Source organism: Gymnoscopelus braueri (genome assembly GCF_963280865.1).
Source record: "Gymnoscopelus braueri genome assembly, chromosome: 4".
Classification (NCBI taxonomy): domain Eukaryota; kingdom Metazoa; phylum Chordata; class Actinopteri; order Myctophiformes; family Myctophidae; genus Gymnoscopelus; species Gymnoscopelus braueri.
In genome coordinates, this window is record NC_137605.1 from 8,232,580 (window position 1) to 8,252,839 (window position 20,260).

At 39.3% G+C, this 20,260-nt stretch overlaps 1 protein-coding gene across 1 annotated transcript in view; it reads right to left on the reverse strand.

The window, feature by feature from the left end:
- The window catches only part of calb1 (calbindin 1), a 59,488-nt gene that overhangs the window by 12,174 nt on the left and 27,054 nt on the right, over positions 1–20,260 (reverse strand). The window contains exons 4-9 of the mRNA XM_080427049.1: positions 13,867–13,947; positions 13,134–13,190; positions 4,640–4,717; positions 4,164–4,219; positions 3,484–3,523; positions 1,094–1,147 (exon numbers count right to left, since the gene is read on the reverse strand). Coding sequence (XP_080283175.1) covers positions 1,094–1,147; positions 3,484–3,523; positions 4,164–4,219; positions 4,640–4,717; positions 13,134–13,190; positions 13,867–13,947 — 366 coding nt within the window. The remainder of the gene's footprint in view (positions 1–1,093; positions 1,148–3,483; positions 3,524–4,163; positions 4,220–4,639; positions 4,718–13,133; positions 13,191–13,866; positions 13,948–20,260) is intronic.

A 20,260-nucleotide genomic window follows, 5' to 3' on the forward strand; every position in this document is an offset into this window, starting at 1 on the left:
GGTTTATTAAAATATTATACGTTGAGTGCCTGCATTTCTTCCATCCACTTGCGTTATACGTTTCGTGCTGTGAGAAGCCCAGACGCGGAAGTGCATGTAAACAAAGCGTGCGTGCGAGACGGCGGAGGGTCCCGACTAACGCCTGGAACAATAATATTTCCAACGCGACCCTCCATTGCAGCGTGATCGCCGATCGAAAACGGCTCGTTTCCACCACGTTAAAAAGAAATGGAGATATTAAGCTTTTAGTCAAGGAGATAACATTGAAAACGCCGACCGGAAGGATTTTTGACATGGAGCCACATCCAGCCTCTTCTTCTCAGAAACTCCTTGGGTGATGTCAAAGTTTCGTTTTAGCGCCCCACGTGGGCCACTCGTATAAAAATAGAATTGGGTCAAAAACGGTCCGGACCGTTTTCGGCACTTCTCGTTCGGACCCTCAAAAACGGTCCGGATTCAATGTGTTAACACAAATGTGATGACATAGATACACTTTCATGACTATAAATTAATCTAGATTAAATCCACCTGTTTGATTCCCATAGCTGCACGTTCTTCAAACACAGTTGATTTTAATTACAAAGCTACTCTGTTTTGAATCTCATTCAAGATGACATCCAGACGGTGTATTACTAATTTTAAACTTAATCTGCACACTAAAATATGTATCTGAGAACATTATATGTTAGAAGTAAGCCACGTAGTAGCAAACGTGCCTAACTGGTCGTCTCTCTCTCACTTGTAAACAAACACTAGCCCTGTTTCACACGGCTGCATTGATTGAGATTCCAACGTCCCATAGCCTAAAGGCATGGGACTTTCTGATTGGTTGAGACGACTTTTCAGACTTGAAACTTCAAAATAAAATTACCGAAAATGTCGTTGCACTGGATCTTATGTACATTTTGAGGCCAATACTTTACAATTTTTGCTCAAGTAATTTTTTTAAATATTTGAACACAGGCCTTTTACAATGTGATATTTCTACTTTAATAATAATAATAATAATAATAATAATAATAATAAAGAAAAAAAGAGTATGTTGACCACTGCAGTAGTGTACTTTAATTTAATGACAGAGCTGGGCACTCACCTTGTCATACTGCTCAAAGATAGTGTTGAACTCTTTTCTGGGCATCTTCACTCCCTGTGAAAGACAGCAGAGATGGAGAGAAGGTGAACGAGAGGAGAGAGTAATCATATTAAATAGCGATTAAAAAAGAAAGACAGAGCGAGAAAGTGCTATTTTGTGTTCAAGTAAGTGTTTGATAGCTCTATATTCTGATAGTAATCATTGCTGTACATTTTCATGTCAGGACATCAATTTCATCCATGAGAGAACTCATACAGGATACCTTATAAACAAGTGGAATCGGAAATGAACAAATCAAATTAGAACACTTTCAAATTTAAGCTGATTAATAATCTTTGTGGAGTTCTATTAATTTCGTACTTGGATGAAATTGGTTTGGACACACCCGTTACTGAACAAACACTATATATAGCAATGATTACTAACAGAATACAGAGCTTTAACTTTTGAACCAAAAACTAAACAAAAAAACACTTGGGTAAGACTTGGGTAAGACGGTATATTAATATCGGGTGCCAAACACGGTCTGAACCGTGTTTGCGCAGAGTAGCGGTCCGGTGCCGAACACGGTCCAGACCGTGAAATATGTCTTTTTGTTTTTTTCGTTTTTCTCCACACGGGCGGGGCTAGAGCAGCTCTGGGAGTACCCATTGTGATCTTGAGAAGGATAGGCCAGATAGATCACCGGAAACAAAAACATGGCTCCCATCCACTTCCTGTCTATTTCCTTCTTTAAAACACCTATATCTCCGAATCTGTTTCCGGTGGGGAAAACCGGTCATGCGCGATGCGCGATCCCCCCCCATTGTAACTCGCGAGTGAAATGTTATCGTTCCAGGCTGTAGCCAGGGTCATCGCGCAACATGAATGGATGTTTTTTTTACATGGATTTGCTCCTCGTGGAGTCTAGAGCTTTAAACAGCAAAGCGCAGTCAATGGGGAGAATGCTGGCACCCAACGTAAGTTGTTATGAAAAAATGCTGGCACCCAATGTGTTAAGGTCGGGTCAATAATGCATTATAAGCACTTTTATAATTCATCATAATGTGCTTATACGGCATTATAACACTTGTTCTAAATGTTTATAATCATGTCTAAAAAATCATAACAACGTTTATGACGTGCTGGTCATAATGTACTGTATTATAAGCTTAGTGGAATAGCACATTATAATTACCATAACTGTGTCAGTTATAAAGGCACATAGAGTGCTGCAATGTATCATATAAATGATATGTTTATGAAATGGAATAATGTCTTATAAACAACAATTATACTGTATAACTTTGTGACCTTTAAGTTAGGTGACAACATTTTACAAGTTGTTAACAATTGTATCATACTACCCTGTAACATTATCTATAAGACATCATTCCATTTCATTATCATAAACATTTATAGTGAGTGAGTGTTATAATGCCTTATAAGCGCATTATAATGCATTTTAAATGCAGTTGTGTTATAGACATTTACGTTGATAGACCCGACCGTAATGTAAAGTGTTACCACAACTTTTTGTTAACAAAGAAATATAACTTACACCTAAGACTTAATGGTAATTTATAGCAACTGTGTCAGAAACAAACAAACAAACAGAAATTACATAATTTTGAGGTGAAAAGTGTTAACTCATTGAGTGCCATTAAAGTGTTTCACGTGTTTTAACGCTATGGTGCAACATGCCATTAACGTGTTTGACGTGTTTTCGAAAAAAATTGAAAAAAACTCAAAACACTTTTTTAGAACCCAAGATATCATTATCTGAAGATTTGCAGCTCCTTCCACTCCTTGTTTAACTTATAACTGAAAAAGGCTGTATCTCGCTTCCTAAGCACTTTTTTTTTACATTGAAAAAAATCAAAATCGTACTGGCCAGAAATAGCCAGAAATAATTTGGGCACTCAATGAGTTAACACATCATTTTTGTTGACTATTTCTGGCACACAACACATTGTACAAAAGCGTATTATTATATATGCATTAACAGGCCAATTTCTACCACTGAAGTAAGTAAAACCCTGAATGGTGAGTTTTTTTTCTCGTAATTCTGTGGCGGAAAGGGACTTCCATAGTTGACACATAAATATTGTTGGTGTCGGCAGAAACCTTGTATCTCCATGTTTCAAATATGTATGTTCTTTTTTCCACAAATTAATGACCCACTTCATCATACAAGAGTGTCACAAAAGGAGAGAGAGAGAGAGAGAGAGAGAGAGAGAGAGAGAGAGAGAGAGAGAGAGAGAGAGAGAGAGAGAGAGAGAGAGAGAGAGAGAGAGAGAGAGAGAGAGAGAGAGAGAGAGAGAGAGAGAGAGAGAGAGAGAGAGAGAGAGAGAGAGAGAGAGAGAGAGAGGGGTTGTATTGTGAGTAGTGAGATGGTGGTCTCGGCCCACCTGGAAGCGGAGCAGGAAGTTCTCCTCATCAGGTAGGAGCCTGCATGGTGGACATGGAACAACACGACCAATGTTTATATCAACCATGTTCCTATTTATCGGTATAGCGATGAATTTAGATTTTTTTTGGGCTATTCAAAAAATTGCAGATATACAAGCTCATAGCGCGGCACCGAGTGCCACGCTCTCAGCTTGTTGATCTGCTATTTTTTGGGAAAATCGAGGATAATCGTGGGTATTTCAATATATGTATTTTTAAAGCCAACATTTGTGACTCAAATCTTTGCTTCTGGGGATTCTACAAATGTCTTCTAAAAAACAGTCAAAAAAAAAACGTATGTTGCTATAATATCAGTGGTTCTCGGTCCACGGCCGTGGACCCCCATCTCCAAATATTTCGTACCAGGGACCCCCAGAAGTTGTAACAGAGTTAAACATTTTCGCTTTAAAAAATATATATATATTCAAAGATTTGCACACATTTTCAAGATTTTTTCAAAAGAAGCAGATTTACCAGTTCATGAGCTTGTATATCTGTTATTTTTGAATAGCCAAAGAAATCTTAAAATGACACACAGATGCGTTCCCGGTCTTAAAGGGTTAAATGGGTCGTGTTTTTTTTTGTCTTTGATGTGTAAATGTGTCTTGAGGATCGCTGGTTTGAGCGTCACAGCACCAACCTGGCCATCTCTGACAGACACAGCTTCCCATCGTTGTTGGAGTCAAAGATCTTGAGCTGAAAGACACACAACACAACATTAGTATTAAAGACAGCCAGAGTATCAGTAGTACCAACAGTAGCTCTAATATATCGTTGCTGTTGTGCTGAAACCTCTTATGTCCAAAAGCACCAATCTACAAGCTCACAACATTGTGAGCTTATAGATCTGCTATTGTAGATCTGCTATTTATGATATAGTTTACCAGCGTGGATTTCTTCCACTCCTGACATCACACAACTTTATTTACCAGTTGTTGAGTGTTGGAGGAAAGGCAGATTTGGCTGTTCAAACACAGACTTTGTTGTTTTTATTTATTTCTTGTTTATGAAAATGCCAAATAACATGAGTAGGCTATTGTTTTCCATGTTATTTGAATCTCCTATCATTTAAAATGATCCTGTTGGCCTGTCTTTAAAAGTATAATGGGATCGTACCGTAGCCAATGTGTATTCGTCCAGTTTGTTCTCGTCGTATGGCCTCTTAGACTTCAGCAGCAGGTCCTTGAGAAAGTTCTGGAAATGACAGCAACAACCAAGGAATTAGTCAGATTCCTAACATTAACGCTCAGAGCCCGACCGATTATCAATTATTATTTGACTGTCTTGATGACGTCGGTATCGGCAATTATGCATTTTCTAAAATAGCCGATCTACAAGCTCACAGTTAGTTAAAAGTGAATCCTTCTCAAATAATTTTTATTTTATGCCATGAAGTATTATGAGTTTGATCTCCATCTAGATTGGAATCACTTGCAGACGGATCTGAAGCTTGATGGTTGTTGTTTTGTAGCTTTGTAGCTGCAGTTGAAGCCAGCTCAACTTGGATTGTAGCTTTGTAGATTTTGTAGCAGCTATAAACGCTGCAAACGTACAACGGCATCACTTTGTATCTTCATGTCGCTGGCTTCCATTGAAAATGAATGGTAGCCTGTGTAGTAGCTTTTTATCTGCATGACACTGCTTCCTGTCATCACAGTTTGTACATGACGACACAGAAAAGAAGCGCCTGCTGCCCAAAACTAAAAGGTTTCTCGAGCGAGCCCATAAGTACTTGAACTAATGTTTCACACATTGTCGCTCTTCACCCCACCCCTCGGGATAAGTCTCCCAGCCCAGAAATGGCTTCCTCCAGCATACCCCGGCCTGCTAGACCGGTGTTTCCCAAACACTGGGTGGAGACCCATCTTTGTGACACAGACCCATTTTGATTGGTTGTGAGTTTTCTTTCCTTTTCTACATTAAAAAGATAATCGTTGCTGTCCGGCAGAAACCAGCTAACTCCATTTTGCAACGCTTTTGCATTTTTTTCCATAAATCAGTGCTATTGAACACCCTTTACGTCTGGGAATCGAGCTCCCAGCGCTCCAGGAACTGTACAAAAAGCGGTGCGTGCTCAAAGCCAAGCGCATCATCAAGGACAAGCACCACCCAAGTCACAGACTGTTCAACCCCCTACAACGACCGCGACCGGGCAAGGGGCTCTACCGCAGTATCAAGAGTTCCACCACCAGGTACTGGTGTAGTTTCAATCCGGCTGCTGTCAGAATGCTGAATGGGGAATAAGCCTGAATGAGGCATAGGCCTTGTTCAGCAGCCTGACAACAGGCAGCGCAGACTTTTTTCTGGCTCTTCCTGAACACACCTGTGGATTATACCAGGGACAATGACTTGGACTTTAGCCCCCCCTCGGACACACCTGTGGACTACACCAGGTACAAATGACTTTTTGTTGCACTCTCTCATGGAGCTACTTGCGGATTATACTAGGGTCAGTCCACTCTAGGTGGACACGCACTGACCTTTTGCACCTTAATCCCTTGTATAACGCACTGACTTTTTTTTGGTCTTTTTTATTGTGCTCCTTTTCCTCTAAGCACCTTAACGTCCATTGTCTATCATGCACAGTATAAGTATAACATGCACAGTATACAATACATTGCTGCTATGCTCAGGCACCTTAGTTTAGTTTTTTTTAGTTTTTATTATCTCAGGTAATTTGTAAATATGTAGATAACTTGTCTGGCCTTCTGTTGCTCTCTTGTTTTGATCTCCTTCCCACTTACCCCCCACCCTCTTCTTCCCCCCCCCCTCTTCTTTCTATGGAAACTAACGTTGCGATGGGAACGATGTACAAAAAAGAATTTCACCCACTTTTTTACCTTGTAAACCTGTGATGTGACAATAAAACTGATTCTGATTCTGATTCTGATTCTGTGTGTTGGTAAAAAAAAATATTGAACCAATGAAAAGCATTAAAAAGCGCTTCTGACAAAACCACCTATCTCCATTGTATCCTCAAAATTTCTGATAAACCAGCGAAGTCCACCGGAGTTAGCTGGTTTTGCTGACTCCAGGCTCCACCCCCTTTTGACCTCCAAACTCATTGTGAGCTTGGAGGTCCATTCAGCTGTTCTTATCAATGATGAACAAAACCGCCTAACTCCACTTTTTTCCATTTCCTGAAAAATGAACATTTTGGAGTTAGCTGGTTCCTGCCGGACAGCAGAGATATATAAAAAGTTCAGTGTTTGTGTATGCTCCAAGCAGCAACACTTACCCCCATGGAAAGATGCCACGTTTGTACCTTCAGGATAAGGTGCAATAGGGCAAGTGGAAGCTGGTGTTCCGTTATGCAGAGTGACAGCATTATTTATTTGGTGTCAGCCCTGGTACCATTTCCAAACTTAGTTAACTAAGTTCTGTGAGACTGGTGAAGTCAAAGGAAGACAACAACCCAGCTGCTATTTTTGAAAAATCGTGAAAATGTGTGCAAATCTTTGAATATATATATTTTCAAAGCAAACATTTGTAACTCAAATATTTGCTTCTGGGGGGTCCCTGGAACTAAATATTTTACAAATGTACTTTCTACAGATCACTTCAAACACTAGCCATGCTTTGTATGGGGAATATAGGTTGCTGCCTTCAGGAAGGAGATACAGTGTTCCTACATACAATAAGGTCAAACTGAAGAGGTCCTTTGTCCATCAGACGACATTGAGGCTTAATCAGGAGTTATAGGCCAGGGGTAGGCTGAGAGGTGGACATTGCTCTTGTCTTTGTATGTCTTTATGTATGTATTTTGTTTTGTTTTCTTGTGTCATGTCAAAATGTGTGTACTGTTTATTGTTGCATACATGGCTGCTGGGTCGCAAGACAAATTTCAGTGTGAACTGACAATAAAGTAGTATCATATCGTATCGTATCGTAACGTATGGTATCGTATCGTATCGTATATTCAAAGGTTTGCACAAATTTTCCATGATTTTTTCAAAAAATTGTAGATCTACAAGCTCATAGCGCGATTGAATGGGTTAACCAATCTTTTGTCGGCTCTCCTAGTGGAGTATTGGGTCTTATAATCTATGTGTGATGTACAAATGGAACCAATTCCCAGTGTTAATTTAACTCTGAGAGTGTAAGAATGGAACCAAATGGACCCGTAAGCGTCCATGTGGTTCCCTTTGTACACTCTCAGTTACAGACCCATTTTGGACCCCTTGTGGTCCCTGGGACGCGACGTTGAGAAGCACCCGGCAAGACTACCACCACTAGAGGTGTGTGGATTGTAATTATATATCTGGGTGTTTTGGGTTAGAAATTAGCATAGATTAAATGTGGATGGGTTGCAGGTGGGTGAATTACATGTTTTGTAATTTGTACTTTTGAATACTTAAGTGTTTCTGAAAGCATCATGTACTGTACTTTTCAATACTTTATAGTATTTTTGCTCCAGCAAAGTGCTCCAGTACTTTAACTCAAGTACAAATTTGGCAGAGCAACTTTCAGTTGTAGTTGAGTAACATTTGCTTTACATACTGGGGTTGAGTACTTGTCCACCAGTGACAGTAAGTAATACAAAATAGACAATTTCAAAGGGGCAAAGTGGTTGCCTCGACGCATGCGCCGGGGGTTGCAAGCTGATGACTTTCACTCCGCTATATTTCTAGGAAGGCACTCTTGGGACCCAGACTTACAAACAATGTGAACCACTTAAAGGGATATTTCACGTTCAAACATGTTTGGGGTAATTTTAACATAGATCAGGCTTTTGTGAGCAATTTAAAAAAAAAATCTATTTATATATATTTTTGAAATAAAAATAATTATTGAAAAAACATGGCCCCCTCACGCATTAGAAAGCTAATATCAAATATCTAAGTCATACATGGGCAACTGGCGGCCCGGGGGCCACCTGCGGCCCCCACCTTCACTTAATGCGGCCTGCAGGTTAATATTGTAAATCAGCTGTTACAATTCCAAACATGCAAACATGACCCGCTTTAATTACTTTAGTCTATTTTAGTAGCTTAATGACTAGTATTAAATTCGATTGTCTTTTTTACGTCCAATGTTTGTATTTAAAGTTGTACAATGCAGAATCACAAATAACGATTTTTAGCAACCTCTGCTGGTCACTACCGTCACTGCATACAATTTCCCTAGTCCTCGATTACCCAGAATTCCATTCGTTTTCACCGGAAGCCGGAAGCGTTTCAAAAAGCGATCTTTTAATTGTTTTATACTATCTACGGATCGTTTCTCTTAGCCAGTGGAGCATTAGTTACCATGAGCTGTGCTTTCTTTTTCTGTTCTTTTTCGATCTTCCAATCTACATTCTCTTAAAATCAGCGTGAGGTTCCTTTTTGTTAATAGCGCGGTAGTTCCTGGCCAAACAGGAAACCGTTGCGGTAGTTCCTGAGGACGTCGGCCACGACGTCATGACGTTGGCCAGGAACGTCATTTTCCCGGGAAAGTACACGTTCAATAGAAAATATATAAATAAAAGGCTTCCGGGGGTGAAATTCACGGAGTGGGTGTTGTGAAACTTTTGCCACTCGCAAAAGATATACAATTTAACTTTAGTTTTGTTGAAAACGTTACCTAGTATTACTTTAAGTTCATAAAGTTAACATGAGTATAACTAAATGCATTTGAAATTAAATAAAAATCCTACTTTTCAGCATTCCAATTCAAAAATAGCAAAAAGAAAATCTGGATTCCAATTCAAAAGTAGCAAAAATAGCAGATCTACAAGCTCAAAACGCGTCGCACTGCGACGCGTTTTGAGCTTATAGATCGGCTATTTTTGCTACTTTTGTGTGACATAGACTGGCGAAAAAAGTTAAAATACGGAGAGACAGTATTTGCAATGTGGCCCTCTGGAGTGAGTGTGGAAGTGTAATGGCCCTCTCCATCATCAAAGTTGCCCACCCCTGATCTAAGTACTGAATCAAGCAACTTAAAAACTGTCTGGGGTGCACTGCACGCAAAAGCCCGGGTAGACCTTAAAATGACCCCAAACATGTTTGAAAGTGAAATCTCCCTTTAAGCCCTATTTCATATAGCGAAAATAGCCGATCTACAAGCTCACAACGTGTCACAGTGCGACGCTTCGTGAGATTGTAGATCTGCTATTTTCCCTATTTTTAAGCAACATTTCAGAAAACTTGAGTATTTAATTGAGTATACAGCCCCCCACTGCCTAGGGGTTAGAGAAGCGGAGTGGTATAGCTCAAAGGCTGCCGGTTGAGGTGCCTGGCCAGACGGCACACACAAACGGCAAAATAGCAGCTGCCAAACAGAGGGTTTTCACAGAGAAGATCAGATGCCAGCTCCTGCCGTTGTGCCCTCTCTGGCACAAGTAGAAAAACGTTAAACTCTCCACTTTCGAACCAACAACTTTTTTGGCAGGACTCCTTTTATCTTTTATCATTCACAAAGTCACTGATATATTTTGGCTCTGTAAGCCAGACAGAGCTGTGCCAGAAGCATTAGATGGTATATCGAATAAGCAGAAATGCTAATGTTTTCAGATCAATCACTGGAGACAAACTCTTTTTGTGTTGTCCCCTTTAGCTTAATGACTCACCAGCTAAAGATCCAACAACACAGTCTGCTTCAGAATAGAATAGAATACTGTAGAATAGAATGATATAGAATAGAATAGAATATTTACTCCCCACAGCCCACACATGCTTGCTTTTAGCCGCACTGCGATAAACCACTTGAACCCTTGTTCTGCAAAAATAGCTGATATACAAGCATGTAGCATGTCGGCTATTTTCATCAAAGGATGTGGTGTAGAGGGGGACAAAATTGTGGACCTCGAAATAAGTATAGGTTTATGAAATATCAAGAAATTGTTGAGAGAGGATGTTCCATGAGTCTATATGATAGGAGAAGGAAATCGATAAATTGTCAAGAATACATTTTCGAGAAAGTATAATATAGGTGAAAATATATTTTTGTGTGGCAAAAATACAGTATACCCAAAATATATTGTAAGAAATATCAAAATAATGTATGTTTTCACTGTTACAATGTATGTTTTCACTGTTACCTTAGAATACCTTAGGTGGTTAAGTATATTCTGAGGTAACAGTGAAAATATACATTATTTTCCATATTCTGGGGGGGAAAATTTGCCAAAAATAGCCGACCTATAAAGCTCACAATGCTGTGAGCTTGTAGATCGGCTATTTTTTGGGGCGAAGACATTCGGTGTAGACGGGAAAAGGTAGTCAAAGTACTGTTGTAACTCAAGTCCAGTTCTCTAAGGCTACGGGGTTTAAGTGGTTACGGTAACAGTGCCAGCTTACATGTTTACAGAGGTGACTCTACGCTGATCAAGACATAGTGTCGTATAACAGCTTGGCTCAGTGTCCTGGCTCCCAAAACGCTGTTTAATAACTTTTCTTTAACCCATTAAGACCGGGAACGCATCTGTGTCATTTTTGTAAGATTTATTTGGCAATTTAAAAAAAAATCAAAACCGTGGAAAATGTGTGCAAATATATTTCAAAGCAAACATTTTTAACTCAAATCTTTGCTTCTGGGGATTCTACAAATGTCTTCTAAATCCTAAATTTTTTTTTTGGAAAAAAAACTGATGTTCCTATATCAGTGGTTTTCGAAATTTTTCATATCAAGGACCCCCAAAATGATATGTATTTGGCCGCGGACCCCCATCTCAAACTATGTTGTTCCAGGGACACCCCAGAAGCAAAGATTTGAGTTATAAAAAAAGATATATATATTCAAAGATTTGCAAAAAAAGATCTACAAGCTCATAGCGCGGCACTCGGTGCCACGCTATGAGCTTGCAGATCTTTTTTTGAAAAGCCAAAGAAATCTAAAGATGACACACAGATGCGTTCCCGGTCTTAATGGGTTAATAAAATAAGCTCAGGTTCAACGGCCAAATGCGGCTGTGTGTGTCCGGTACCTACTGTCCTTGAGCAAGACACTGACCATCTATCTATTATGTTTTCCAATCCCTCATTTGGACTTGGCAACGCACAGTGTTGCACACACACACATTCCAATCACAGTGCCATGCATTGTGAGCTTGCAGATCTGCACATTTTGGGGTGCGCAACAAAGTAGCAGACACTACGCTTAATTTAAATGACTGCACCAGGGTTTTCAAACTTTTTCATGTCAAGGACCCCTAAAATGATATGCATTTGGCCCCATTGTTCCAGGGACCCCCAGAAGCAAAGATTTGAGTAAAAAATTTTCGCTTTAAAAATATATATATTCAAAGGTTTGCACAAATGTTCACGATTTTTCAAAAATAGCAGATCTACAAGCTCATAGCGCAGCACCTGGTGCCCCCCTGGAACCCCCTCAAGGCCCAATGGACTAAACAACATGTGGCGTGGCTTCCCTGTGGATCTCTGAGGTCATATATTGATGTCATATTGCTGACCTCCTCCCTTTTCCACACCGATTCGCCCGAAAATAGCCGATCGGTTCCAAACAACAGCCCTGAAATGATGTTCATGACGCAACTGTTCACGTGCCCTTTGAGCAAGGCACAGGACGCCTACAGTATCTGCTCATTCATTCAGGAATAAGACTCCTAAATGCCGAAAAAATAGCTGATCTACAAGTAGATCAGCTGTTTTCGGCCAAGGTAAATTGGTGTAGAGGGGGGAAAGAAGGAGTGGACCAAGCATAGAGCCCTGGGGGACCCCGGTCGACAAAGTATAATAGGGTTTAAGTGGCGACAGTCACATAATTCCTGTCACTTTGTCACTGCCAGGACAACAGCACAAACCACCACCTGGAGATGAAGGCAGCATGCAGCCCCAGATTAAAATTCACCTGCCAACGTACGAGCTTTACGCACGCATCAGCACTTTAAAAGAAAAAAGTGCTTTGCATTATTATTTCCAGACGGACTTTAGGACGGTCAGTGCTGTTTTGCATGCGTCTGACCATGCAGGATTTTGTGGGCCCCATCATCGTGTGAGTGCCTTCCAGCAGCCTGCCTGCATGCACCTGTCGGGAGTTTCCATTTCATGCAAATTGCATGTCGGGTTGGTGCGCTCATTGCGTGTTAACCACTGGCAACGTGCCGTGACATTATAGGCAAACCTGACCAAGTTCACTGGAGTTTATCTGCCTGGATATATTTAGGAATATTTGTTTAACCCATTAAGACCCTTCAAATGCCTTCTAAATAAGTAGTTCTCAAACTTTTTCGTGCCGAGGACCCCCAAAATGATACGTATCTGACCCCCTATCAGAAAATGTTTTGTGTAAAAATTATTTTACAACACTTTCACGATTTTTCAATAAACAAAATAAATATAGATTTACAAGCTTGCCGTGCGGCACGAAGCAACGTGCTGTGAGGTTGTAGATCTGCTATTTTTTGCGAATCACTGTTCATTATACTAGTAATAGACACAGAATTAACACCAGACATGTAGTGATGGGTCGATTTACAGTGCAAAAGCCCAGAACTAATGCAATGAAGAATACAGTCATGTACGGGGCAATGGCTTTTTTGCACTCTCTAGCATGTGTCACAGAAATAAATTGCGGGTAAAAGGCATAAAAGTGTTTCTACATGGCAGTATTGATACTTTAACTTAAGTAACAAATGGGAGTACTTTTTCCCACCACTGCTTCTCACCTTCAGCTCGTCTGCCTCGATGTAGCCGCTGTGGTCAGCATCGTAACTTCTCCAGGCCTGCAAGTCAGAGAACAACAAAGATATCAACGCCGGCTCTGATGAAATATAATCATTTCTTCACCACTTGAACCATCCATATTCGGGAGGGAACATTAGGCAAGTTGTGAGCTTGTAGATTGGCTATTTTTGGCAAAGAGATTTGGGGCCCTATTTTCCTGAACTTACCCATTATTCCTGAACTTTTGCATTACATTACAGTCATTTAGCGGACGCTTTTATCCAAAGCGACTTACAATAAGTGCAAACTTCTTTGCAATTTTTTTTACTATTTTTAAAAAACATTTTCAAATAGTTCAACTAAACGATCTACATCGATACGTTGTGAGCTTGTAGATTGGCTATTTGAACTATTTGAAAATGTTTTTGAAAATAGGAAAAAACTAATGGCAAAGAAATGTAGGGATAATGGGTAAGGGCACTGGCAAAAAATATGGCCCTTGGTGTAGAGGGAAACAAGCGGTCCAAGTACAGCGCCAACCCAGGTCAAATATCTGTGAACATTTTTATTTTGTTTTTGTTATCTTTTGATATAATATATTTAAATGGTCACGGTTTAAGTTTGTGTAAATGCATACAGCCCCCATGGTTGTAAATACTGGTGGACAATTGGTTTATTTCATAAAGGGGTAAAAAGTACAGTCACGTTTAAACTTGTGGAGGAAGGGAACCGTACCAGCATGAATTCTGTGCAGGACTTCAGCTGTTGCCGGAAAAACACCAGGAAATTCTCGTCTGTGGGCAAAATCTGGACCAACTGTGGACGAGAGGCACAAAATAACAGACAGATCAGTGGTCATAACACTCTGTGCTCATACATACATACATACATACATACATACATACATACATACATACATACATACATACATACATACATACATACATGCATATTTGGAGTACATCATGGAAAACTAACCAACTAACCCAAACCTCTATCAAAGTATAATTGTGCTTTAAGCATATGAAGTGAAAAATTCTAGAGTAGAGTTTCAATGCAGAGATTATAGATCTTTTGGATATTATACTGTTTAGACTGATGATAGGTTCTTGGTTTACCTATGATCCCAGATTACTATTTCTACGCATTTCATGTATTACCTTGTGTTTACCTTGCTTACTATACAGTACATCGCTCTGGATTAAGAGCGTCTGCTAAATGCCTAAATTGTAAATTGTAACAAAACAATACCGGCGCCTTCCATACACAACTGTAGCCGTTTTTGCCAAGAAAAAAAATAACGCAGAAACGCGATTGTCCTCAAAAGGTTTTTCGGCGAGTTTCGTCGGGTAGTGTTTTGTCCGGAGCAGAATCAATGTTGTTATCAAGCTCCATTCCCCTGTACTGCTGCTGCCGCTGCTGCTGCTGTTGTTCAGCTGTAGTCATTACAAAGCCATTCAGCCTGGCATAATGCAACCAGCCATTCCCCCAGCTAATGTATCTGCTGACACTTTGCGCTTGCAAATGCCCCCCTATTCATTTCCACAGTCTATCAAACCCCCGGCCTCAATAATATGGACGCGGGGCTTCCACCTCCGGGGGCCATTCCGCTCACACAGCCCCCGTTATAGCCTGTTTTAACCCATTAAGACCGGGACACGCATCTGTGTCACTTGAGATTTCTTTGGGCTATTCAAAAATAGCAGATGTACAAGCTCATAGCGCGGCACCGAGTGCCGACCTTTGAGCTTGTAGATCTGCTATTTTTGAAAAAATCTTAATTTTTTTGGCAAATCTTTGAATATATATTATTTTTAAAAGCGATAATTTTTTTACTCAAACCTTTGCTTCTGGGGATTCTACAAATGTCCTCTGAAACTGTTTTTTTTTTTAACCTATGTTGCTATAATATCAGTGGTTCTCAGACTAGTTCAAGTTGCAGACCCCTCAATATGTTGTTCCAGGGACCCTCAGAAGCAAAGATTTGAGTTAAAAAATGTTGCTTTAAAAAAAAAAATATATATATATATTCAAAGATTTGCTTAATTTTCACTATAAAAAAAAAATGCAGATCTACAAGCTTGTGTATCTGCTATTTTTGAATAGCCTAAAGAATAAAATAATGGTTGAGGTGGTTACACAGATGCGTTCCCTGTTTGAACGGGTTAATACTTAACTCCGGGCTTTCGCGGCGTCTCTGCGACGGCGGTGAATGACACACGATTTATTCCCAGGTTCCGGTGGGAGACATTTTATTGAACTGCTGTCTGACCTTGGCTACCTTCTCACTTTGCCGGAACTGATGTATATATATCGTCGCTGTCGGGCAGAAACCTCGCATCTCCATGTGTGTTTTCGTAAATTAACGCCCTATACTTGATCACACTACAGTGTCACGCAACAGCGGCAAAAATAACAGATCTACAAGCTCGAGACGCAGCGCGAAGCGACGCGCTTTGAGTTTGTCGATCTGCAATTTTTGCTGTTTTTGAATTTGAATCCTGACAAGTAACAGTTTTGGACATAATGAGGTTTCCACCCGACAGAGGGAATATGTATATACAAGCTTTTTTTCTGAGGCCTTGAACTGCCTAGACATTAATGGTGGTGTATGTGATAATTTTTTTAAAGCCCATTTAGACCCATTTAGACCGGGAACGCATCTGTGTCATTTATTCTTTGGGCTATTAAAAAAATAGCAGATGTACAAGCTTGTATATCTGCTATTTTTTTTAAAATCGTGAGTATATATATATATATATATATATATATATATATATATATATATATATATATTATTTTTTACTCAAATCTTTGCTTCTGGTGTTGGTCCCTGGAACATTATATTTTGAGATGGAGGGGTCCGCGGCCAAATACATATACATTTGGGGGGTCCTTGACATGAAAAAGTTGAGAACCACTGATATATAGCAACATACGTAAAAAAAAAATTACGTTAGGATTTAGAAGACATTTGTAGAATCCCCCAGAAGCAAAGATTTGAGTTACAAATGTTGGCTTAAAAATATATATTCAAAGACTTGCACACATTTTCACGATTTTTCAAAAAAATAGCAGATCTACAAGTTCATAGCGCGGCACTCGGTGCCGCGCTATGAGCTTGTATATCTGCTATTTTTCAATAGCCAAAGAAATGTAAAATGACACACAAGATGCGTTCCCTGTTCCCGGTCTTAATGGGTTAAATAGCTCTCCCTGTCTCTCCATGCTAGTAAACAGAAATGACATTTTCAAGGTCGGGATACCAATTTCATCCAATCAGGTGGGCTGTACGGGATAAGCAAGTGAAGTGATGAAACGACAAATAAATACAAAACAAAATGAATAAATAAAAAGAGCAGACACAATTGGAACTGGAACACTATAAAATGTATGCTGATAAATGGGTTCTCTCTTTTTTATTTGCTGGAATGAAGAGTAAACCAGTTCCAAGGCCTTTCTGATGTGTTGTTTATGTTTGTGTGATTTATTTAGGGCTATACTGTACGTAGCAGGGTTTTAGGAGACTCTGCAAGTCTTCCACCGGAGACATCAAATTATTGGCCTAGGCAAAAAATAATAATCAAGGCTTCATGGGGCGTGTAATTCATAGAAAATACGTACTTTTTTGGGGCGAACTACTCCTTTAAGGCTTATGTGTACCCATATGCATGAAACAGTCAAATCCTCAGTGTTCATTTAACTCAGATTAAATTGACACAGAACTACAAGGAACTGCAGCTGGGAAATTAGAAACTGGGAAACTGTTATATGATAAGCAGTCTTTGCCATTGTAGTTATCAAGGTTTATATATGTTTATATAATCATGTTTCACCTCTGTTTTTCTGGACTGGACTGGTTGTTAGACATCAGAGCTCTAGTAGAGCAACCATATGTTGACAGGGCAGTTTAGTTTTGTATAGTTTCAGTGTAGTTTCAGTGTAAAGATCATTTATGTGTTGATATTATACTGTTTAGACTGATGCTACAGTAGATTCTTGGTTATAGATAACTGAGGCACTACACTGTCTCTCTGCATTTGATGTGTTTACCTTGCTTACAGTAAATCGCTCTGGATTAAGAGCGTCTGCTAAATGCCTTAAATTGTAAATTGTAAATTGCAACTACACAAGCCTCAACAAATGGTGATTGTATTGTTCCCATGTGCAAGAACTCATTTGTCTGTCTTCTCATATAAAGGCGGCAAACCTTTGGAACTCTTTGCCGATACAGATCTAAAACTAGAGACAGATGTCATTTGTTTAACAGAGGACTCAAATCAGGGTTGAAATCAAATCAACTGTGCTCACATGAATAGTTTCTGACTGGTTTATTGGAATGATAATGTGTCAGGTATTTTGATTTTAATGATTGGGTTTTAGATTAGTGTTTCTATTTAGAAAAGCCTCCTGTGGACAGGTAGTCCATGAGCCAGACAAGATTTCATTATCGAAAGAGTGGGCAAAACCATACCTATATTAAATTGTTCATAGGGTCAATACGAGTAAATAAATATATGATAACCTTTCCACAGGAGCAGCTTTTTCATGGTTATCACACATTTTGTTATTTTCCCCATACGTACATGACAGGTGAAATAAATGACAAAATTTAAAAAAGAGTTATCATAATGAAACTTCCTGAGTTGATTACTTACATGAAGACAATGATTTATCGTATTACAAGTTTTCTGAAATTGTATATTTAGATATGCAAATTAGGCATTTAGTCCATGAGCCAGAGCCCCAAAATTGAGCCAGATATTGAATATTCCCTCGTTAAAAACCTTTGACTCCAACATCTTAACTAAATTAAATAAGTATGTTGACTCTGGCTTTGTCCAATGTTCCAATGTTGATTCTGGAAAGTAATGCACATTTGGGCATATTTTCCTAATGCCTAATTTGCATATTTAAATATACAATTTCAGAAAACTTGTAATACGATAAATCATTGTCTTCATGAAAGTAATCAACTCAGGAAGTTTCATTATGATAACTCTTTTTAAAATGTTGTCATTTTTTCACCTGTCATGTACGTATGGGGAAAATAACAAAATGTGTGATAACCATGAAAAAGCTACTCCTGTGGAAAGGTTATCATATATTTATTTACTCGTATTGACCCTATGAATAATTTAATATAGGTTTGGTTTTGCCCACTCTTTCGATAATCATTGCTCAATTTTGGGGCTCTGGCTCATGGACTAAGGTGTTGACAATTAGCACTTGTGCTTTACTTAAAACAATTGCATCTGGTTCGTCCAAGGTGAAATCAAATAAACACACACACACACACAAAAATACAAATCTGATGACTTTTAACATTGAGAATATACATATCGATCATTCATCATAGTGGATGCCCTCTTAACCATTGGTTCTCAAAGTGGGGTACGGGGACCCCCAGGGGTCATTGGGGGGATACCAGTATTACCAGGGGGTCCCCAGCAAAATTGGTTAAAGGTAGGGTAAGTGATTTGCTTTGGTTAAAATAAGTGTTAAATAGCTCTATATTCTGATAGTACTCATTGCTATAGAGTGTTTGTTCAGTATTAAGAGTCTCCTTGTCTGTCCAGCTCTTTATTAAACAGAAAATGCATTTTCGTTTCAGTTTCAGTTTCATTTCCAATTTTATCCAATCAGGATAGAGAACTCAATCAGGATAAAGATTAAACAAGTGAAATTGGAAGTGATGACACTAAGAAATGAGCAGGCAAAATTGGAACTGGAACACTATACAAATTAAGCTTTAAAATTGGTACTTTCTCCTGATTGGCTGAGATTTTGACACCTACCGGAAAATGTATTTTCTGTTTATTAAAGAGCTGGAGAGACAGGGAGACTCCTGTTACTGAACAAACACTCTATAGCAATGATTACTATCAGAATATAGTATTTTAACCTTTTAACAAAATACTTTTTGTTTTAACCAAAAAATATCACTTACCCTACCTTTAATGAAGCGTCACAATTATTTTAACCCCTTTATCCATATTTTATACTTTGGCTATTAAAAAATAGCTCATAGCGTGGCACAGAGTGCGGCGCTATGAGCTTTTAGATCTGCTATTTTTGTAAAATCTTGAAAATCTTGAAAATGCTTCTGGGGGTCCCTGGCACAACATATTTTCAGGTGGGGGTCCGCGGCCACATACATATCGATTTGGGGGTCCTTGGCACGAGAATGTTTGAGAACCCCTGCTCTTAAAGGTATCATGACATTCATTTTCACTTTTTTTATTTTCAATGTTTTATTTGGGGTTTTATGACCTCAATTACACCCAAAAAACCTGAACTTAGAACATTCAGTGGATTTTCTGTGGTCTGGGGTTTTCTGAATAATTAGGCTGAAAAGTAATCTGAGCTTGGCCCTTCGACAGTGAGGTCACAGTCAATTAATCCCGCCCACTCTCCTCCTCGCCCCTCCCCTCCCCTATCCTTTCCTTTGGGGGGGGCGGAGCAGAGGCGATGATTGACAGGCAAAATCCCTCACCAGCGACACCCGCAGGCAAAGATTTCTTTTTTCATTGCAGTTGAAAAGGCTTTAGAAATGTGAGAGAAAAACACCTGCCATGGATCACTGGAATGGAATTTTCACTTAAAACTTTTTGTACACTTTTGAAGGACCAGGACAAAGACTTTGAATGTGGTGTAAAAGTGAATGTCATTAAACCTTTAACCACTTCAACCCCAGCATTCGTATTCCTATTGTGGGGAAAACCTTTGCTGAAAATAGCAGATCGACAAGCTTACAACGTGTCGCAGCGTCCATTGGCTAATTTCAGCGAAAGCTTTCCCCACAATAACAGAAAACTGAAAATACACTAGTATAGAGCTCTGAGGGACTCCGGTAAACCATACAGGGTTTAAGTGGTTAATTACCAAGAGGGCAGCCACTGGTTAGCCCTAGGGCTGTCACAGTTATACATGAAGTTATAACGATTAATTGTCACTAATAGTTGTGATTAACGATTGAATTGTGTGTTTGGCATTGAACATTGGAACATATGAATACAAAATACATTTCTGTTTGCCCTTTAGGCTTCGTAATAAAAAAAATGCACAGGGAAGATGTGTCAAATAACTGAAATATACAAAGAAATTATTGACATTTATGAAATGTATA